The sequence below is a fragment of the Zootoca vivipara genome, chromosome Z, assembly GCF_963506605.1.
Source record: "Zootoca vivipara chromosome Z, rZooViv1.1, whole genome shotgun sequence".
Taxonomy (NCBI): Eukaryota; Metazoa; Chordata; class Lepidosauria; order Squamata; family Lacertidae; genus Zootoca; species Zootoca vivipara.
Window position 1 is genome coordinate 24268925 of NC_083294.1, and position 23074 is coordinate 24291998.

The 23074-nt window shown below is 43.6% G+C and overlaps 1 protein-coding gene across 2 annotated transcripts in view; it reads right to left on the reverse strand.

The window, feature by feature from the left end:
- Window positions 1–23074, reverse strand: part of COL4A5 (collagen type IV alpha 5 chain) — a 132622-nt gene that overhangs the window by 53908 nt on the left and 55640 nt on the right. For both annotated transcript variants that reach the window (XR_009557011.1, XM_035101939.2), the window contains exons 4-22: window positions 21978–22022; window positions 20460–20504; window positions 20275–20337; window positions 18089–18142; window positions 16157–16183; window positions 14059–14139; window positions 11425–11487; window positions 9663–9698; window positions 9452–9493; window positions 9243–9335; window positions 7932–7985; window positions 7771–7827; window positions 5812–5856; window positions 5666–5719; window positions 4794–4835; window positions 4191–4323; window positions 2943–3116; window positions 2524–2607; window positions 176–268 (exon numbers count right to left, since the gene is read on the reverse strand). Coding sequence is in view for 1 of the 2 variants with exons in the window: in XM_035101939.2 (XP_034957830.1) it covers window positions 176–268; window positions 2524–2607; window positions 2943–3116; window positions 4191–4323; window positions 4794–4835; window positions 5666–5719; window positions 5812–5856; window positions 7771–7827; window positions 7932–7985; window positions 9243–9335; window positions 9452–9493; window positions 9663–9698; window positions 11425–11487; window positions 14059–14139; window positions 16157–16183; window positions 18089–18142; window positions 20275–20337; window positions 20460–20504; window positions 21978–22022 (1285 nt within the window). In the remaining variant the exon portion in view is untranslated. The remainder of the gene's footprint in view (window positions 1–175; window positions 269–2523; window positions 2608–2942; window positions 3117–4190; window positions 4324–4793; window positions 4836–5665; window positions 5720–5811; window positions 5857–7770; window positions 7828–7931; window positions 7986–9242; window positions 9336–9451; window positions 9494–9662; window positions 9699–11424; window positions 11488–14058; window positions 14140–16156; window positions 16184–18088; window positions 18143–20274; window positions 20338–20459; window positions 20505–21977; window positions 22023–23074) is intronic.

A 23074-nucleotide genomic window follows, 5' to 3' on the forward strand; every position in this document is an offset into this window, starting at 1 on the left:
TTTGTGCATAAATATGCCCACAAACACTTATCCCTTAGGTACACATAGAGTGATCATGGTTTTCCCAGTTGTTGTTTAGAAAGCTGTTCATCACTGTAAAGCAAACAAATAAAAACATAGTCCTAAATCTGAATAATCAAAAGGGGGATAAAGGCTGGAAGCAGCCACTGTATACCTGGGCTTCCAGGTAAACCTGGTACTCCCTTCTCCCCTGGAGGGCCTGAAGTGCCAATTCCAATGCAGTTAAAACAGGTGTCTCCTTTATCACCTGGAAACAAAGACATAAATAAAGAGTTACAGGTAGGTAGCTGTGTTGGTCTGCCGTAGTCGAAACAAAATAAAAGAATTCCTTCCAGTAGCACCTTAGATATATCTGAAGAAGTGTGCATGCACATGGAAGCTCATACCAATAACAAACTTAGTTGGTCTCTAAGGTGCTACTGGAAGGAATAAATAGAGGTGAGTCTCATTTCCTATGGGTGTGAGTACATAAAATTTAAGTATTCAAATGCAGACTTCTTGTCCATATTCAGCATGCACCCCTAAGTATTAGAGAAGAACTGGAGTAGCAGTCTGTCATGCACTCATGAAAAAGCAATAGCTGTCTGGTACTCAGGCACAATAAATTAACTACGCACTGTTTCCTTAAATATAGCTTAGTCTCAGACTCCACCTTCCCTGCTTCCTCACTTCCCTTGGAATAAGAGAAACCCTGCTCCAAGTGTGAGTAAAGTACCCTGCAGGACAGATCAACACAACTCTGCTCAATAGCTCTGGTTTCTTACAAATACATACCTGCACAAAGCCTGAATTAGCAGTCAAAGTTCAACAGAAAACACTAGATACTTATGTAGACATTGAGATATCTTGCAAGATCTCACTACGAAACAGCAACCAAAACGTTACAGCCAATGGATACAGTCTGTGATATAAAATGTCTCCCCTAGATCCACCACATTCAGTCATCACATCCACACACAAAACAAGCTTTAAAACTGCTGATGCTTGTTCTAATTCACATCTTTTGGTGGTGAAATAAGCTCTAAAAACAGTGGACAGGATACAAAAATGAAAAGGGGGAGGGGGCAAATCAAGTTCCTGGCCTGCATCACATTTATGTCTATTCCATTCTGTTTTTGCATTAATCTTAGATTTAAAAAATCAGCATATTTTTTAAATATTAAATTGGATTTTCTGTTAACCATTTCTGAATGTATTTTGATAGCCTTTAAAAGCCAAAAACTACATTGGAGCATTTAGTTATGCTGTGGATAACTAAATTCCTATCAGTGCATCCTGAAGCATGTCTGGATGAAACTAGTTTAGTGACCTCCATAAGGCTTTAGATATGCTTTTGTCAAACAGTCCCACCCACCCAAAGAAATCACATGGATAACTCTTTGGAAACTACATGAAATTTCAGAAGAAGTCTGTAATATGATGGTGGGTGGAGAGAAGTTAAACCGGGATTGGACCAGTGGAATTTCCTTATAAAGGTAAAGGTACCCCTGACCGTTAGGTCCAGTCGTGGACAACTCTGGGATTGCGGCGGTCATCTCGCTTTATTGGCCGAGGGAGCCGGAGTGCAGCTTCCGGGTCATGTGTCCAGCATGACTAAGCCACTTCTGGGAAACCAGAGCAGCACACCGAAACACCGTTTACCTTCCCGCCATAGCGGTACCTATTTATCTACTTGCACTTGACATGATTTTGAACTGCTAGCAGGGGTGTCACAATGGTGGAGCGGGGCGCCCCAGGCTCCACTCTGCGAGGGGCAGCACGGCGCCCCCTCGCCACCTCCACCGACGGCCGCCGCATGCACCCGCCCCTCGCCTCGCTGGAGCAGACAGGGCAGCTTGCTCAGCTCATGCTTTGATTCTTTCTGCTCGGGCGAGGCAATGAGCGGGCCAGAGAGGGCATCAGCGGCCCACCCGAGCAGAAAGAATCAAAGCGCGAGCCGAGCAAGCTGCGGCGCGGATTGGGCCGCTGACGCCCTCTCTTTCTGGCCCGCCCCTCGCCTCGCCCGAGCAGAAAGAATCAACGCGTGAGCCAAGCAAGCCGCGGCGCAGAGTGGGTTTTACAGGACGGCCCTGTAAAACTCACTCCACGCCATGGCTTGCTCGAAGTTTGCCGACGGCAGAGCTCCAGCACTGCTGCAGCTAAACCTGCTTCGTAGCACGCGTGTGCACAGTGTCCCTCCATAGTGACGTAGGGACATGTTCCTCCATCACTACGCAGCACGTCACTATGGAGGGACGCTGTGCGCCAAGGGGCTGGGTGCCACTCCCGGTACCAGGGAGCCTTGCGATGCTGCTGACTGCTAGGTTGACAGGAACTGGGACCGAGCAATGGGAGCTCACCCCGTTGCAGGGATTTGAACTGCCGACCTTCTGATCGGCAAGCCCTAGGCTTTATGGTTTAGACCACAGTGCCACCTGCATCCCAGGAATTTCCTTACATGAACCTAAACCACTCTTTGAAAAGACAAGTAAAAAAAAAATCAATGGCATTGTGGGAACCTACCTTTCTGACCTCTCTCCCCCATAAATCCTTGTTCTCCTGGGAGTCCTGGGAAGCCAGGGGGTCCTCGCTCACAGAGTCTGTCAACTGAAAGGAAAAGCAAATGCAGTTCAAGAACTAAGAGAACTTATGGGTAGAAGAGCCAAAGCTCAGTAAGCTTGCTCCATCTTCCATCCATCCATGTAAGACTGACAAGCTACTTAGAAAGCTGGTTCTTCTATCTCAGTATTGTCTACACTGATTGTCAGCAGCTCTCCTGGGTTTCAGACACGAGCATTTCCCAGCCCTACCTGGAGTTGGTATGGATTGAATTAATTAGCCATCTAAAAGCTTTGAGACTGCGTCTATTGAAGACCCAGCTAGCCATTGCTCAAATGAGTAGCATTTTAGCCAGTGATTTATAGACAGAAAACATTACTTACTGGGAGGAATGGTAGTTCCAGGGGGGCCAGGGGGACCAGGGGGGCCAGGTGAGCCTGGTTGTCCATCATTTCCAGGTGGCCCTGGTATTGGGATTCCAGGAAGGCCTTGATCCCCCTTCTGTCCTCTCTCACCGGGAAAACCAGGAGTACCAGGAGAGCCAACACTTGGAATTCCTGCAATGAGAAAAGATCTCAGCATCTTTGTAATTCAAAATTAGGACGCTTTTAGAGAGGAGCAAAGGGAAACCAACCAAGCAACAAAGCAAAGCATCTACCAAGAGGCAACTGTTTAAAATGGGTACTCCCAACAAGGGCTGGCAAGTAAGCGTTTCAGGCACATGGAAAGCATTTGGGTTGTACAGGTGTGAAATCTCACAGCTAAACACAAGGAATTTAAGCTGTATAAAAAAGAGAGAATGGAACACATTTGGGGGCGATGAAAGACACATTTAAAAAAATCAACTTGGGAGTGAGAGGGCTTCTACAAATACCTCTATGTAAAGCTTTTTGGTTATTATAATATACTTAAAATCAACTTGTGGGTTTTCTTTCAGCCCCCTGGTTTTGCCCAACACACAAGGAAAAGAGCCAAACTGCATGTGATATATAACAACAATAATAAATAATCATGACCACCAGAGAGGCCAAGGTAAAGTCTTTGCATCTAATGCAGCATAATTATAACCAATGGGTCTCTGCATAATGGGGACACTACATCATAGAAAAGCAGTAAGGAAGTTACAACATAAGCAGAAGGAAAGTAAGGCATACTGGGCATGCCTTGGCAACATAGTGCTTTAAATGTCAGGTGTAAATGTGGTCGAAGTAAGCACAGGAGAGAAACAAGAAGGACATATCAGAACCTTTGTTTGTGTTATTTATTCCTTGATGCATTATTTCACATTCTCTACTCTGTCAGTTCTGTTATAGCTGTAGCTTAAATACAACTTTAAAATAGCTTGTGCTTGTCTGATTTATCACTATGGGCTCGGGTGGTAAGAAGTAGATCCCAGGATTTTACCTTTAAGCAGGGCAGTAGGATCCTTGTTGGAGGGTGCTGGTGTCACGTTATAAAATATCTCAAAACAAAGGAACAGAATTCCTACTAGGGATGGGCAACTGATTTGGCCAAATCCAGAACAAAATCAGGGCGCAAATCCAAGTCAGCCCTAATTCCAGAACTGGCTTTGGGGAGAAGTTGCTTTGTGTGTGTTTAGTCCTAATGCTCCGGTCACTCAAGGGTCTTACCTGGTGAACCTGGGAGGCCAGGTGGCCCCTGTTGGCCTGGATATCCACGTTCTCCTTTGTCTCCAGGAATTCCTGGCAACCCTTTACTACCTTTTGGTCCCACCGTTGCTCCAGTATCTGGCCTTAGAATTGCCTGGAATATTCCATTAAAAGAAAGTTACACACACAGAAAAGGATAGAGATTCTATCAAGCTAAATTAGTATTTAGTTATATTTCACGGAGGTTGGGAGCAAACCAGTGGAGATCATGGTGTATTGTGAAAACTGGAATCATTTTTTAGCATACTGGAATAGATATTTACAAAGGGATGGTTCCTGCAAAGAGATAATAGGTCATCTTCAAAGAATCTGTAAGTATTATTCATTTTAAGACCATGCTCATTTTTATTTTATTTTTAAAGCTGTGTATGCAATATATTGGTATATATTTGTAAGGGTTTTTTGGCAGCGGCGAGGGTTGGTAGCCGATGTAATATACCACTTTGTAACATTTTACAATTACAACACAAAACATTAAAAATAAGTGAATTAAATGAACATAATCAACATGCCACAGGGGAACTTAAAGGAGGGGGGAAACAGAATGAATGGGCAGAAACTTACATGTCCAGGAGGACCAGGAGGACCAGCGTCACCTTTACTGCCCTGCCCAAAAATAAATTCAGCAAGTTTAATAGGAAAGCAGGGCCACTCACTTGACTATGCTAAGAAACAAGCTCCACTAAGCCCCCGTAGAATCACATAGATGGAAGGGACCACAAGGGTCATCTAGTCCAGCCCATTGCAATACAGGAATCTTTTGCCCAACATGGGGCTTGAACCCACAACACCAACTGAGCTACCAAGGCATGTCTCCTTAAGCTGACACTATTCCATCAAGCTAAAACAGAGAGAGCCAAGGCCATTCCATCGGCTTGCAAAGAACACAGTAACTTTTACATCCTCTTCTCCTTGAATTGCTGCCATTTTCTTGCCATTTTAAGAACTTTGCATTGAAGAAACTGATTCATTTTCCCCCTCCCTCTCAACTAATTTTCATTTGGTATCATGCCCTTTATATCACTGGTTCTCAAAATTTCCGCCCTCTGCAGACCATTCAAAAATAGTCAAGTATCTTCTTGGCAGACCACTTAGCCTAGAGACCTTCCCCTGACTTTCTGTGAGCTATGGCTTTATTCCTTTGAGGAAGGCAGAGCCTCCTCCCTCTGTCATTTCTGGTCCATCCCACAAACATTCCAGGCAGGCCACAAGGATCTGGGAATGATGAGGCTATGCCACATAGCTATGCCACTCTGGAGAGATGCTTTCGCAAGCTACCTGAACAAAACTTTCAAACCACTGCTGATCCACGGACCACACCTTGGGAGCCTCTAGATTGTGAGCCAACTGAAGAGTTCTTTTTAGCTCCAGAGTGGGGTGAAGATACTTCAGATAAACAAATAAAACGAGCTTTCCAATTTGCAAAACATACTCACTTTCTCTCCATCTCTTCCTGGAAAACCAGGTATACCACGGCCTCCAGGCAAACCCTATGATGGAGAGAGAAGGAATCAATCCTCGAAAAACTTAAAACGGCGAAAGGTCATTATAGAAGGAAGGAAGAAAAATGTAACAGACTCACAGGCAAGCCAGGCTGACCAGATTCTCCGTCCTTGCCAGGTTTTCCCTTTAAAATACAAATGTGTATTGAAAAAGCAATCAAGCCGCTTAGGAAGGACAAATATGCTACTAACATTGTGCTGTTCATACCACTTGCTAAGACAATATGAAAAATGTGACTTTCAGGAAGAATACCAACAGGCTAGCAACCCCCGTACTACGTATGGGTAATTAAAACAAGGACCAAGGCTGACAATGACAGGAGTGAAAAGCTCAACAAACAGATGGTGGCATGAATTCTTAGGGCAATGTAACAGACAAACAAACTCAGGCTCTATGTGAGTGTCTGGATTTAAAACAGTACAATGGGCTGTTTTTTAATCTTATTTTTACGAAATGAAAATTCATAATTGTTTTAACTCAGACCACACATCCTTTTCCTCTTGGTATGCCTTATTATTGACTTCAGAAATCACAGAGCTGTACCCTATATTACTTCTTCTTGGCAATTGTGACAACTTATCTTTTTTAAAAAAAACACCAACCTATGTTTTCTTTCATTTCTTCTTCTTTTTGTAACTTGTTTGTTATTAAAATTCAATTTTAAACATTCAGAAAAGGAAATACTCCCAGGCTGATTCTGTAATGTTTATCAATATTCCTTTTCTGCAAATTACCGGGGGATTTTTTTGGGGAGGAGGGGGAAATTATCGAAGTCCCTTTGATGAAGTAGAAAGTATAGTGTGGCCAAATAAATTACTGGCTTTCTAAAACAACAAGAACAAAAGGCAAGGGGGGGGGGAACCCAGTGAATCTCTCAAAAAAAGAAAAGAAAAGAAGAGTTCTGAATATAAACAGTGGCAACTTGCGCACTGAGCTGTAGAAAAGGCACCCACAGAGCTACCATATACCTTCCCCACCACATAGGAATTAAGATTGTCATGCTTGTTTTCAGATGGAAATTATGAACAATAAATCACTTGCATTCTTAAGATGTGCTAAATTTACAGCTCATTCTTGACAGCTGACAGAATCCACAAGGATAGCAGTTTGGGGGGGATTCTTAGATTTTCTTACTACCATGTGTCTGATAAGAAAATAAATGAACAGTGGCTAAAGCTGGTTGTCTCAATATATATTATAATATTGCTGATGAACACGCTTCAGGAGGGGAAAAAATTGAAAGATTCCTTGGAATAACTTTACAACATCACACTCTAATCCAGTGCTCACAGTGTGGTTTCCATGTTTTGTAAAGTTAATGCTTTGTAAACATGGGCTTTGCAGCCACTTCTTACTATTTCAGCTCTTTGGGAGACAGTTTTGTGTGAGTCTGTTAAGGTTTCTTGTTATAATTTAAATATCTAATCTTCGTGTGGCAGAGTCTAATGCCTGTGAGTTTTGTGAATGCTTCAACAATTCTTTTATGTGGAGATTGTTAGCCCATTCTGTATCTATTGGATTTGAAATTGTGTTCTTATATCCTTTTAATTGTTTCTGTTTTAATTGTCTAATCACCTGAGGATGTTTCGTGGTAAAAGATTTGGAAATGAAATTAATAAATGTATTTACATCTTCTGGTCTGCCATGATTGGATGTGGCCTATCTGTAGGCCCCAGCCGCTCAGTGAATCACGTATTAACACCCCCTTCTCCCCAAAATAATGAGCCTTTGTAGGAGTGCGATCTGCTGGCCCAGGTGATCAGGTTTGTCCCTGTTAATAGTTGCCAGTGCTCACTCCAAGGATAGAACAGGAATCAGTCCAGATTATTAAATTAAATCCAGAATAAAAAACCTGCATTCTGGTGTGTGCCATCAATGAGGCCCTTCTTGTCCAGGGAGAACCACTGACCAACCCACTATCTTAGTGGAACATAGGAGAAAGGAAAATGTCTTACCCTGTATTTGGTGACCCAACCTGAATCCCCAAAGTTATACAAGGTCTGGAAAGTTAAATGTTGAGTTCAAAGAAGTTACTTACCCTTTTGCCTGGTTCTCCTTGCTCACCTTTTTCACCTTTTCCGCCACCGGGAAGACCCTGGAGGGGGGGAAAAAGAGAAAAACGTCAGCACCCGTGACAACAAAGATGTTTAGTGCAATTTGCTATGACTTCAAAAGTGACTCAGAAAGGAACTGACTTACAGGAGGACCTGGTAGCCCAGGGGGACCTATGGGGCCTCGGTCACCTGGAACGCCCTGCCAAGCATGGGGGAAGAGAGAGAAAAATGATATAGTTGAAAATAAATCACTGCCCTTGAGGACTTAATATTTTGCTCCAATTTAAGCTACTATGCCCCAGCAGGATTTATTTGTTTTCATTTGCTTTTCTATTACAGTTCTTCATTGGTATATTAACATTAGTAGAAAAACCGCTGCATTAAAAAAAATGATAAGAAAAGAAAAAAAAGAAAGAAAACTTCCTTTCGTACATTTCCCTTCCACTCCTATTTTAATATTTAATATGAATATTTTAATATTCATCATTATCTCATTTCATATTTAATATGTATGTCATTACCTAATCTAATACGCATGCACAATAAGCATTGCTAACTAGGCCAAGGATTGCTAGCTAGGCCTCTGATTCTCAATAAGATGTTACATTGTGAGATAGTATGCGTGTTGGGAACCTGTGTTACATGTACTATATAACAATTTGTGTTCTAGCTTATGAATTATATCTTTGTGATTTGTGTGTTAGCTGACCTTCTGTTCTGGTAAAAGAACGGCATCTTGCTAGATCATCAGTTTCTTAAAGCAACAAGTTCCCATAATTCACTATTATAAGCATATTCTAGAATTCATAGGGATTTACATTATCACCTAAATTGGGGCCCTTTGGGCCCCTGCTACACTATCCCTGCTTTCCTCTCTATTCCCAACCTATCTGCGTATTCCTGTTCTAAATTTTCCTCTCTCCTTCTCTTTATCTCATGTTGTAACTTACGCTGCTGAATAATGAGCCTCCTGCTAGATCGCTTGTCTTATGATGTTCCAGCAGGATTTAGAGGCATCTCCTATGTGAGGCGGGCTGCGTCCCTCTTTTCCGATACACTTCTCCCCTCACTCAGCAGAAGCAAACAACAACGGCAAGCGAAAACCACACCCAAATTAAAAACAATTAAAAACAGTTAAAGCAATTGAAGCAGCAGCCCCGCCTCTGCTTTGTAGCTGGTGCTGCAGACAAGAGATGTAGATTTGCTGCAGATGCAGCGATCACAGGAGTTAGTAGGTGGCCAAGCCTGCATTTTGGGCTGCACAATGTATGTTTGGAGGAAGTGCAAGCAAATGGGGCAGGCAGTGAAGGCAGGGGTTATTCACACTCTCCTCCAGACAATGGGCTGGATGGGATGGGGCAGTGTGGTACAGTGTGAGCCACTGATGCAAACCAGAGCAACCCATGAAGGTTGGCTGAAGGAAGAATGCCTGTGAAACCATCTTCCTCTCACTTACCTGATCACCTTTCTGAAACTCTACATCATTTGTTCTTTTCTGTTCGCCAAGCTGTCCTGGGGGTCCTGGGGGGCCTTGGAGTCCCTGCTCACCCTAATTCCCGCAGGAGACAACAAGGCATGTTAACGTCATTAGGCCACTCTCATAGAAGCAGTACCAAGAATAAGCAGAATCAAGGCCCAAACTCCACTTCCATGTCCCACACTTACCTTTTCTCCTTTTGGCCCTTGGAAGTTCAAGCCCATGTTGCCCTAAAAGGAATTTGAAATAATAATAATAATAATAATAATAATAATAATAATAATAATAATATAACAACAACAACAATAACAACAACAACAATAATATTAGAAACCCTAAGCACATGAGACTGAATGCAAACAACCAAACAAGGACAAACACTGTTAAAATATACTATACCTTAGGACCTGGTAGTCCTGGGGGGCCGGGAGGACCCTGAAAATGACAAACATGGCAGTCAATCTCCAGGACTACTTCTGTAACCCCACAAGATAAATCCATGCCGGCCTTCTGAGAAACAGAGCATTGGCTCTGTTGTTGCTATTCATTGTTTCTTTCCTTTCTTTTATAGTGACAAATAAATGAATAAATCAGGGGAAGGCAAGAAAAGAAAAACTCCACCCCAGGTTTATCACTTGGAATATACTTAATTGTGATGGAAGAGAAAGGGGTATTCCAGGAGAGGGCTGCATCCGCTCACAGGCAACATTTGGGGAGGGGGTGCACTTATTTCACCCACTTATCTCTCCTCCCCAGTTTTCCCCACCATGAGGGAAAACAGGAGGAGATATTGCAGGCAAGTTATTCAAATCACCACACTGCACTTGCTTTCCAAACTTCAATTCGAAACCTACTTTAAGGTGTCATTTCCCATTCCTGTTTGGAGAGTGAGCATGAACTATAGTTAGATAATTCATATATCATGGTAAACTGTGGTTTGCACTAAACATGAGCCCACAGCTTGCTCCTAATCACGTATACACACCGCCAAGTAAACATAGTTGTCTAGCAATCAAATCTCAGTGGCTTGGTTCAAGCAATCCTTCAAACCATGGTTTGAATTGTGCCACTGATATTTGATCCCTAGACTAGAATGCTTTGCACGTAGTAATGTGTATATGTGAAATGTGTATAGCCTGTTTCAGAAGAAGGCAAGTGGGATTCTAAATTCTGTATTTACTATACAGTGGTAAAGGTAAAGGTACCCCTGGCCATTAGGTCCAGTCACGGACGACTCTGGGGTTATGCGCTCATCTCACTCTATAGGCCAAGGGAGCCAGCGTTTGTCCGCAGGCAGCTTCTGGGTCATGTGGCCAGCATGACTAAGCCGCTTCTGGCAAACCAGAGCAGCGCACGGTAACACCATTTACCTTCCCGCTGGAGCAGTACCTATTTATCTACTTGTACTTGATGTGCTTTTGAACTGCTAGGTTGGCAGGAGCTGGGACTGAGCAACAGGAGCTCACCCCATCGCGGGGATTCGAACTGCTGACCTTCCGATCGGCAAGCCTTAGGCTCTGTGGTTTAGACTACAGCACCATCCGCGTCCCTTACTATACAGTGGTACCTTGGGTTAAGAACTTAATTCATTCCAGAGGTCCATTCTTAACCTGAAATGGTTCTTAACCTGAGGCGTGCTTTCGCTAATGGGGCCTCCTATTGCCGCTGTGCTGCTGGCGTGCGGTTTCCGTTCTTATTCTGGGGCAAAGTTCTCAACCTGGAGCAACCACTTCCTGGTTAGAGGAGTTTGTAACCCGAAGCATCTGTAACCCGAAGCGTCTGTAACCCGAGGTACCACTGTACTAATATAACATAACAGTGTAAGAGCTATTTTTCTGCAAATATGATCCCCAAACAACTCCAGGGATATGTGCAAAAGGGAGCCATATGGGCCGGGTCAAAGGTATGGTTCTTTCACATGCAAAACTCCATACATTGGACCTTTGATATAAATCCCTGCTCTTCACCTTCCCCAGGAAATTGTTACAGTTCACCCTAATGCAAACATGGACCTGTTGTGATGACCAGGACAATAGAAAGGGGCACAGGCAACCTGTTTGCCCCCACCACTTCTGAAACCACTAGTTCGGCAGCTACAAGCACTTTTCTGTCACCATATACTCATTCTGCAAGCCAGAGGAAGGTCATCAAGGAAACATACCAGCAAACCTGGGGGCCCAGGAGGACCAATAGGGCCCTGTGCTCCAATGGGACCTGCGGGGCCCTGGAACAAGAGAAGAAAAGAAAGAGTCAAACTGTGGGCAAGAGGAAACCCACAGCAAACTCCAGGGCAGGTATGAGCGACATGTTGCCTTCCAAGTGCAATTCCCATCAGTCCCAGCAAGCACAGCCAATGGTCAAAGTTGGTCCCATCAACTTCTGGAGGGCTGCCTACCCTTGTTATGCACTTATGCAGCTATCTCTCACTTGAGTCTCGGGAAACAGTGTTTACAATTCCCTCCTTTCTATTGTGACCAGTGATAATGGCTCCATCAGAGCTCTCCCCTTAGGAACCTCAGCTGCTTGCTCCTAATTTGTCTGTGTTTTTATTGTGCAGCAGGGAGAGGGTGACATAGAGTACACTCCTCAGGGAGGGGAGCCTCTGGTTTATTTATTATTATTTATTAGGGTTGGGGGATATCTGGTTTTCCACAGCTGTGATATATCACCAGCTAAACATTGCAATATATTGATATATCACAATGTCTGAAATAAGGATGTATGTAGAAGCATTGGCTGGCTCCACAGTTTTTCCCGCATCGTGATTTTTGCATAGCACACACATGATTCACAAAATATTGCAGGTTTAAAAATTATGAAACCCATTATCATGATATGGACTTCAAACTGGTTGTGGACAAAGTATTGCCTGGTTCTGTTACATATTTTACTGCCTTATATCCCCCCTTTTCTCTCAAAGGAGCTTTGGGTGGTGTAAACAGTTCCCCTCCTCCCAGGTGTATCCTCAACACAACCTTGTAAGGTAGGTAAGGCTGAGGGACAGTGAATGGCTCAACCTCACCCAGTGAACTTCATGGCTGAGTGGGGATTTGAATCCATGCCTCCCAGTGTCAAAGTCCGACACTCTAACCACTGCACCACACTTCTGTTCACAATGGACAGGAGAGGTTTAGAAAGGCTTTGACTTATTCAGCTCACACAGAAACAAATCAGTGGAACGAATGAATTGCACTGGTGTTTGGGCCCCTGCTCAATTCAAAGAACAGACCCACTAAAAATGAGCCGCTGATCTGGGAGATAAACAGAGCTTCTTGATGTGCTTGTACTGATGCTGGGCACAAAACTGTGGAACTGCGAGAGAATCAGATAGCAGGATGAGACACTGAGGCAATTGTTAGGACAAACTGCAAACAAAGCTGTTTTTTCTTTCAGAACCAACGTCCCGGGATCTCATCGTTTCCGAACAGAAACCTGCGAACTCCATTTCTGAACATGCGTTCTCTTCTGCCCATGAACTCGACAGTGTTTGCAGCACAGCCCCAGAAGCTCAGTTTGGCAATAAGCACCCCTACAACACACACTTTGATCTAAGAAGAAGAGCCTGATTTTCTGGTTAAACAGCCCTATGGATTACTTTCTGTAGCTCCCAGCTGCCACCTTGTGGCTCCTTCACACAACTGCAGCTTGAAAGCAGACTCCAAAATAGTACAGTACGTACAGTGGTGCCTTGCTAGACGAAATTAATTCGTTCCACGGGTCAATTCGTGTAACGAAATTTTCGTCTAGCGAGTCCCGGTTTCCCATAGGAATGCATTGAAACTTAATCAATGCGTTCCTATGGGCTCTGGGGGACTGGCGGCGGGGAAAGGCAGGCAGGCAGGCGCTTGGGGAGGGAGGGAGACCGCCGCCGCCCCCCGGCTGCCTCCCCCGACACGGAAGGCAACTTCGGACGTCTCTGAACTTGCCTTCCGTGTCGGGGGAGGCAGGCGGGAGGCGGCGGTGTTCCCCTTTCGCTAGATGAATGCCCTGATTTTCTGATCTGAGGTTTTCATGGCCACTTTCGCAAGACGAAGCGGTGGCCATAGAAAACCTCGTCGTATAGCGAGTCAACCTCCGATCAGAAAATCCTTTCGTTAAGCGGAATTTTCGTCTAGCAGGGCATTCGTCTAGCGAGGCACCACTGTAATAGGAAAATGTAAATCTGGGGACCCGTAAAGTTTGCTTTTACTTCAAAACAGTCCCCAGTTAATTTTAACACACCATAAACATATCACAAAGTAAAATGGAACAGTATAAACTGCAATTAAGTGATGTACAAAGTAGTATTATGTTTTTCTAGAACTTTGTTAGTCTAGTACATAACATACTGTATTTTGCTATAAAGACATTGCTCAGTTGTCTACCCTTTCTGATCACTGCCATGTTAGTTAATTTAACCATGTAAACTATGTCCCAACTCTTACAAGCCTATCTTCAATTGTAGAGAATCTCCCACAGCCACCAACCATCTGTGCAGATGTTAAAAGATGTATTATCATTTTGTTATCATTAGATAAAATATAACCAAAGAATTCAATTAATGAGTTTAACGGTAGTTTGAAGCCTGTTATTATTTCAATTTGTTTATTCTGTGTACCCAAAAAGTTTTTATTTGGGGCAGAATATCTCTCTCTCTCTCTCTCTCTCTCTCTCTCTCTCACCCACACACCCACACACCAGTGCTCTGTATATTCAGCACTTATTATTAACATTGTCATAAATGCAATTAAAGCTGTGGAGCTTACTTTTTTTTTTACAGGCAAGACATCATAAAGTGACATCTTCATCAACTTACTGGTAGTCCTGGTAGACCTGGAAATCCTGGTTCACCCTTTTGTCCTGGCTGCAAAGATGTCAGTATCTCGCCTGGCTCCCCCTAAAATGGGGGGGGGATTTGGAGCAAGAAAAAAATACTCAACATATTATAAGAGAGTCAGATCAGAAACATTTATGTCTCAAAGTGACAATTTCTTTCTTATAGGAGCTTAACTGTGCAAAAGAAACCTTCCAACCATTTTTTTTTACTTAGAAATTTCCCTGTGGGAACTCATTCATAATATTTCTCTGAGCAATGATCTGAAGTATACAGTGGTTATGTTCAAAAGTTGTGGCTAAACTATAGTTCAGTATGACAAAAACAAGCTAAAGCACGCTTTAGGTTTGCACCCTCTTCCCACTTCAATCTTAACGATGGTTTGCTGAAACAAGCCACCTTCAAAAATCATAGATTGAAGATGGCTTGTTTCAAACAAATCATAATTAAGATTAACCAAAATTTGTCCAATTCAGATGATATAGAATCATAGAGTTGTAGAGTTGGAAGGGACTCCAAGGGTCATCTAGTCCAACCCCCTGCGATGCAGGAATCTCAGCAAAAGCACCCATGGCAGATGACCACCCAACCTCTGCTTAAAAACCTCCAAGGAAGGAGAGTCCACAACCTCCTGAGGGAGATTGTTTCACTGTCCAAAAGCTCTTCCTTATATTTAGTCAGAATATCCTTTCTTGTAACTTGAAGCTATTGGTTTGAGTCCTATCCTCCAGAGCAGGAGAAAACAAGGTTGCATCATCTTCCAAGTGACAGCCCTTGAGATATTCGAATTTGGCTATCATATCTTCTCCCGTTCTCCTCTTTTCCAGGCTAAACACCCCCAGCTCCTTCAACTGTTCCTCATAAAGCTTGCTTTCCAGGCTCTTGATCATCTTGGCTGCCCTTCTTTGCACATGCTCCAGCTTGTCAACATCCTTAAGTTGTGGTGCTCAGAACTAGACACAGAATTCCAGGTGTGGTCTGACCAAGGCAGAATAGAGTGGTACTATTACTTCCTTTGAGCTGGACACTATAATTCTGTTGATGCAGCCTAGAACAGCATCCACTTTTGTTGTTGCTGCTGCATCACACAAGTGATTCACACTGTTGACTCCTGTTAAACTTGTGGTCCACCAAGACCCCTAGATCAGGGGTCAGTAACCTTTTTCAGCTGTGGGCCGGTCCACCATCCCTCAGACCATGTGGTGGGCCAGACTATATTTTGAAAAAAATAATGAACAAATTCCTATGCCCCACAAATAACCCAGAAATGCATTTTAAATAAAAGCACATTCTACTCATGTAAAAACATGCTGATTCCTGGACTGTCTGCAGGCCGGATTTTGAAGGCAATTGGGCCGCATCCGGCCCCCGGGCCTTAGGTTGCCTACCCCTGCCCTAGATCCTTTTCACATGTACTGCTAGTAAGCCAGGTGTCCACCACCTGATATTTGCACATCTGGTTCTTCCCGCCTAAGTGCAGAACCGTACATTTGTCCCTATTGAAATTCATTTTCTTAGCTTTTGTAAAGTTGCAGTTTATCACAACCAGAAGCAAAAGCTTTCCAAATCTCCTCGTGCCTCATTCTCACCACACTAAACAGCCTTCCCCAATCTTGTCCCTTCCATGAGTTTTGCACTATATCTCCCTCCATCACTGAACATTGGCCATGTTGTTTACACGTTCTTTTGTACAATGCTAAGTTCAGGTTCTGTGATAATTTTGTGCTATGGAAATCATCGTTGTGGCCCAACACCCATGTTATAAACTCTTTTGAACAAAACTGTGGTCATCCCATAAATTCAGTAAAGAGTGCTGCGGCATCATCTGAATTGTAGTCTTAAATCTTAAATTTTCTGGTGCACTTCAGTCTGAGACGTACCTATTGGTGGGCACTCACTGTAAGTGAAAGAACTTTCCCCCAATGCTGACATGCAAATCTCTCTTGCTCCATTTTTATCCCCCATTTTCAACCACAAGAATGAGTTCTCAAAGTTGCTAGCTGCCAATAAAATGCATAATTAGACTAAATGTTATTGTTGAATGCTTGAGAATCAGCAGTGCATTCAAATGATAACTTACCTTCATCCCTATTAGGCCAGGGGGACCCTGCAGCAAAAAAAAGGGGGGGGGAGTAGAAGAAAAGAATTATGAATCTTCTATTAGATAGCAAATGCAGTTTCTTCCTTGCTTCAAATTGCAGTTCATTCAAACATACAACAGGTGGAGTCAAACACTTGAATACTGCCAAAGGTACTCTTTAGATTAGAAGAAAAGCCATGATTCAAAGAGCCTTGAGAGTTTGCCTCTAATAAGTCACTTGTAGCATTTACACAAGCTAAATGGAGCTTCTTTTTATCAACTCTTAGGGCTCAAAACTATGTGGGACAAGAGCACAATTCAAAGACAGGTCTCTCTGCCTTGAGGTGGATGCTGCAGTTTTTATATATGAAACACTTGAGAGGTCTCTTGACAGAACAATACACTATCACCATCAGTGCAATCTTCCAATAAAAACAGACTAAGTGGAGTTAACACTAACTGGTGGTGCACAAGTTTTGTACAGCTGTCTTTAAAGAAATAGAAACAGTCTTTAATATGGCAATTGACAACTGAACAACCTTAGCCTTGCTAGGAATTATAAATGTGTCAAATGAACAACTACGTTATAAAGAATGGTTAATGTTTCTTTTGGTGACAGCTTGCTCAGAAACTGCCAAACATTGGCGCACTGCTACAGGACTACCACAGGACTCTGCACAAGGTTGGTCTGTTGCCCTGGCTGAAAAGTTAACCTGCAAAGCAAAAACAGCCAGAGATTAAGCAAACCCTCCATCTTTTTTTATCATAGAATGGTAGAGTTGGAAGGGACCTTGAGCATCCTCTAGTCCCTACAATGCAACTGTCCCATACAGGAATTGAACCTGCAGCCTTGGCATTGTCAGCGCCAACTGATTTATTTAATTTGTGTGCCATGAAGATCAATGGAGAAGGCCACCTCAAACTCATAGAAACTTGTGGAGAGATCTACTGGAGTAAGGACTCAAGGTATTGTTGTGTCTGTCTTTCACAGGTCTAAGGGTCATTCCATATCAAGTGATCCAACTATTTTACCTCATGCCATCCTATTTTCTTAATATTTTGTACACTTGTTGAATGATCAAAACTAAGTTTAAATCTCAAATTTTAATTTTTCATCTCATCCTGTTTTTGTGTTATGAGGGTTTGAAATTTCAAAAAAATAAAATGACAATTTTGGCCTTGCCAAAAGTCTCTGAAGCTCATCCCAGTATTGAGATATGTCAAAACTAAAAATACCAATCTCTTCGGAATTTCAGGGGCTTTTAATATATGTCACATGATGGACTTATTTAAAATAAAAAAATTAAGTTACACAATTAGTCCCTCTGAGTTCAATGGGGCTTACTGCCTGGAAAGCAGACACGGGGTTGTAGCCTAAGGCTCACAATAAAATATCCATAGAAACACAGCACAGAAGCAAAATACAGCGAGCTAGGTTTGGGTGACATCCTATGCCAAACCATGGTTTAGTGTGAATTAGTGCACAAAGGTTCGTGGAAAGGTAGGAGATTACAGTTGGTGCACCCCTCCTCTCGTCCTTCTGCTGCTGCGCTGCTGAGAGCTAAACCATAGTTTGCCTTAGCGTATAATCCAAATCCAGGTTTATGGTTTTGGCATGACAAAATAATGAGCTATAAACCCAAGAACAAACCTTATTTATGAGTTCATTCTATAAGACAAGCCACAAGTCCTGGTTCAGACAATACCCTATGCCAAATCATGGCTTAGCTCACAGCTGTGCAGGAAAAGCAGGATTGCAGGAGCAGCAAACTGGCCACGCTCTCCTCTCCAGGAGCCTGCATATTTGCAAAGTCATAGTTTGGCTTAGTGTTATGTGCAAACCAGCTCATTAAACAGTCCCCTCAAAGCCTCAAACAGCAGCTGAAAATCAACCACATATAGCAATTGCAGGAGGAAATTTATTGTACTTACAGGGGGGCCTTGTAAACCTGGGAAACCTGAACTGCCAGGGTAGCCACGTTCTCCCTATAGAGGACAGAACAAAGACTTGAATGCATCACCAAAGGCAGCAGGAAGCCCAAATGCATGCTGCTATAAAACGAAAGAGCAAAGGAGACAGGTGTGTTGCAACAGACATGGGGTTATTCTTTTTAAACATGAGGAAGACCCCCCCCAAATAATACTCAATATTCTCTTCTTACATCACTTTTATTTGATATAAGTGAAAAAGACAGAAGTTCCAAGGGAGGAGGAAAACTACATTAGACCATAAAAAAATTCCTTCAGTAGCACCTTAAAGACCAACTAAGTTTATATTTTGGTATGAGCTTTCATGTGCATGCACACTTCTTCAGATACAAATATAAACTTAGTTGGTCTTTAAGGTGCTACTGAATGAATTTTTTTATTTTGCTTCGACTCAGACCAACACGGCTACCTACCTGTAACTACATTAGACCATGATAGACTGATGCACTTTTCATGAAGCTGGGACACCAATACTGATGCGCACACACAAAAATGTGTGGGCCCTACAACAAAATTTAGCAGTATATTTCCACTGAAATTTTCCTGTTCAGGGCACATATCCAGCCTGGAAAAGCAGCTTTGCAGTCTTGAAGGGGTTTATTTTATGTAAGGGCCCACAAAATTAACAACAACAACAACATTTTATTTATATCCTGCCCATATGGCTGGGTTTCCCCAGCCACTCTGGCTTGCTCCCAGCAGAATAGTAAAAACACAATAAAACATCAAACATTTAAAATTTCCCTAAACAGGGTTGCCTTCAGTTGTCTTCTGAAAGTCAAATAGTTGTTTATTTCCTTGACATCTGATGGGAGGGCGTTCCACAGGGCGTGCTACTACCAAAAAGACCCTCTGCCTGCTTCCCTGTAACCTCATTTCTCACAGTGAGGGAACTAGCAGAAGACACTTGGCGGAGGACCTCAGTGTCCGGGCTGAATGATGGGGCTGGAGAGGCTCCTTCAGGTATACTGGGCCAAGGCCGTTAAGGGCTTTAAAGGTCAGCACCAGCACTTTGAATTGTGCACTGGTAGCCAATGTACATCCTTTAGGACAGTGTTATATAGTCTCAGCAGCCACTCCCAGTCACCAGTCTAGCTGCTGCATTTTGGATTAGTTGTAGTTTCCAAGTCACCTTCAAAGGTAGCCCCATGTAGAGCACATTGCAGTAATTCAAGCAGGAAATAACAGAGCATGTACCACTCTGGCAAGACAGTCCACGGGCAGGTAGGGTCTCAGCCTGCGTACCAGATGGAGCTGATAGACAGCTGCCCTGGACACAGAATTGACCTGCGCCTCCATGGACAGCTGTGAGTCCAAAATGACTCCCAGGCTGCGCACCTGGTCCTTCAGGGGCACAGTTACCCCATTCAAGACCAGGGAGTCCCCCAAACCCACATGCCCCCTGTCCACCAAAACCAGTACTTCTGTCTTGTCAGGATTCAATCTCCATCTGTTGGCCACCGTTCATCCTCCAACCAGCTCTGGACACTCACACAGGACCTTCACAGGTTCTGATTTGAAGGAGAGGTAGAGCTGGGTGTCATCTACATACTGGTGAACACCCAGCCCCAAATACCCTCTGTCTCACAAACACACACAAATTATTTTAATTTTGCAGTTGTATCTGCAATGCTGACAAAGGCACAGAAAATAAAAGTGTGCTCTCCTAATGCCTACTGCTCAGTATAGTGGCCTTCAATCTTCACAGGAAAGCCCAGTTCCTTCAGGCACCTACTACCCCTAGACAGTACCACCTGGTCATTTTAAAAACTTTTTAAGAACTGGTGCCAGGGTCTGATTTTTACCTCTTCCCTCCCTGCCCCTGTTCCCTTGTGTGTCGTGTTTTTGTTTTAGAATGTAAGCCTGTGAGCAGAGACTGCCTCGTTTGAACCGACTACTTGTAAGCCATTCAAGGAACCTATTTGGCTGTAAAGCCGGAGACACAAATGGTGTATAAATAAATAAAAATAAGATATCTGAATGGAAAACATGTAGCTCAGGGGTAGCCAACATGATGTTCTCCAGATGTTATTAGACTCCAACTCCCATCATCCCCAGACAGCATGGCCAATGTTCAGGGATGATGGGAGTGCAGCAGAGCTATGCATTTCCATCAGAACCAGTCCCACCTTTGTTCCATTGCATCCTGGGATACCTGGAGGTCCTGGAGCCCCATCCTGACCTGGTAGCCCCTGCAAGGTGGAAGAAAAAGAAGCACAATCACATTCAGACAACACTGTGTGTACACTCCAGAACAAAACAGTGAATTCTGCCATTGTTATTTCAGTATTGCTTGTAAGCAAAGCTTACTTACAGGAAGTCCTGGTGTTCCTGGAAAGCCTGGTAGACCTGGAGGCCCCTGAAGATGAGAAATAACCACACTCATGTTTAGATAAAAGGGATGAAGGAATTGTTATTTTCAAAAGGAGTTATTAGCCACAACTGGAAGTGTGCAATGCACAAGCATTGCTAGTTTGGTGTGACGAGGTGGGGAGCCACCCCCACCAGTCTGAGCCAGCATGGCCCATGGTGTGTGATGATGGGAATTGTAGTCCGGCAACATCCAGAGAGCACAAGGTTCCCCACCCCTAGAGCCTCTTCAACAGGGAACAAGGAGCACCCTCTACTTACCTGGTGCTCTGGGTAGCTTCATGGGCTGGGGAAGGACTGCAGCGGAGGGGCAGAGCATCTACTTTGCATACAAAAGGTCCAGAGTTATCCCTGGCATCTCCAGGTAGGGCTGGGAGAAACGCCCTGCCTGAAACCCTGGAGTGCCACTGCCAATCATTGTAGACCAGGGTTTCTCAAACTTGGGTCTCCAGCTGCTTTCAGACTACAGTTTCCATCATCCCTGACTACTGGTTCTGCTAGCTAGGGAGGATAGGAGTTGTGATCAAAAAACATCTGAGGACCCAAGTGTGGGAACCCTGGAGTAGACAATACTGAGTTAACTGAACACAATTGTCTGACTTTTTATAAGGCAGCATTCTATGTTCCAAAGGGATGAATTGCATTGACAGCATGTATGCCCATTCATGGAGTGGCTCCACTAAATGAATTGTGCCCAAGCCCCCATGTGGAGCTACCAATGATGTTAAAGAGAATTCTTGCTGCCTGGTGCATGTACCCATAAGGAACATGCCAGGGGCACACATGTGTCTTATGGAAATGCAAGGTGGGGTAGGGAAATGCACCTGTCAAATAAAAAGTTTGCAAAGAACCCCCAAGGCACTGGTGAGCCTCTGCCAGTCACCTGCTGCTAGCAAAATTCAGAAACGCACATTACAACAGGTGTGGGGAAGTTTTTGCCCTCCAGATGTAGCTGGACTCCAAGTCCCATCAGCCCCAGTCAGCACAGCCAATGATCAGGGATTGGGGGGGGGAAGAGTGTAGTCCTGCAACATCTAGAGTGCCAAAGGTTCTCTACATTATTGCTTTGGCTGTTTTGCTTAAAGCATGGCATGTATTGCCTCAAAAATACACCATTTACTTTCAGTGGTGTTTGGCAGGGAGACCAACAGTGGGTGGACCCCAAGCCAATGACTCGCAAAGCAGCCAAGGACAGGCAGAGCAAACTAATTTCTCTTTTGTTCCCATCCTTCTCCCATCCTGCTGAGTTCTAAAAGGGTCAACACGGAGACTATGGAGGAGGAAGCTGATAGCCACTTAGATTGGCAGGCAGTGAGAAGGCTCTTAGGTGGGGGTTAACTAAGGGTGGACTGTGGTCAGTGGGGCAGAACCCCACTTGCCTCCACTGCTTATTTTGCTCTCGTCCTGTTGCCGCTCTCCACCCCCCAGTAACTGCATTTCAGAAAACTAAAACATCACTTACTCTAATTCCTTTGGGTCCAGGAGGCCCTGGAAATCCATCATCCCCCTGGAAAAAGAAAAACATGGGGCAGGGAAAAGAAGAGGAGGAGAAAAGTGAGCAATAGTTAACATGAATTCAAAGACAGATATTGAAATCCATTTTTTCATTTAGCCTTAATTACAAAGACTACCCTTGTGGTTTTTGCATTATTTCAGACAGCTTGGCGGCATAACAGGAAATTTCAAATCCATACCTCACCCCCCCCCCCAAATCACACAGAAGTTTTTCTAGGTTCATTATGAAAATCCTAGAGCAGGCGTGGGGAACCTTTGGCCCTCCAGATGTTGCTGAACAACAGCCCTCCTCGTTCCTGGCCATTGGCCATGCTTGCTTGTACTTCAGCAACAAGTGGATTAGCCAAAAGTTCCTCACCCCATTCCAGAGAAACAAAGGTGCTCTCAAGTCTCAGGTCAGCACACTTACTTGAAAGAAAATCCTACTGAAACCAAAGGAACTTACTCCCATGTACATGCTCAGAATCAACTTCCAATACAATAAAAAGCATGTACACACAGAAATCCAGAAAGTTCCCTTTACATACAAGCAAATGGATTTATGCTTAATTAATTCCTGAATTGCTTTTTACATACAAGGTTCAACCAAGGCAATATGCAGACGTATCATAAAAACAGCTTCTTCTTTTTAAGGGAGGATAAAAAGTCAGGTTTACAAAAAGAAGAGATCTTTTCACCCAACTGGAAAACATTCTCAAAACAAAAATGCCTTCAATTCTCCACAAAAAGTACAGATAGTGGGGGCCTATAGTAACTCAGGGAGAAGCTGTTCCACAGAACAGGAGCAGCAAAACAGAAAGCTCTGCTCCAAGTTACTGCAGCACAAGTGTCTGAAATTTTTGGGATGTGGAAGAATAGCTGTTCTGCAGAAACCAATAAGCTACTGGGTATATGAGGGATAAGGTGGTCTCTCAAGTAAATTTAGGATGAGACTTCTTAGGCACCAGTGAAGTGATGTGGACATTTTTATTTTATATGATCAAATCAGACTCGTCATGGCCCTGGAATCATGGGATACAGTGTCCTCCTGCAGCAGTATCCCCC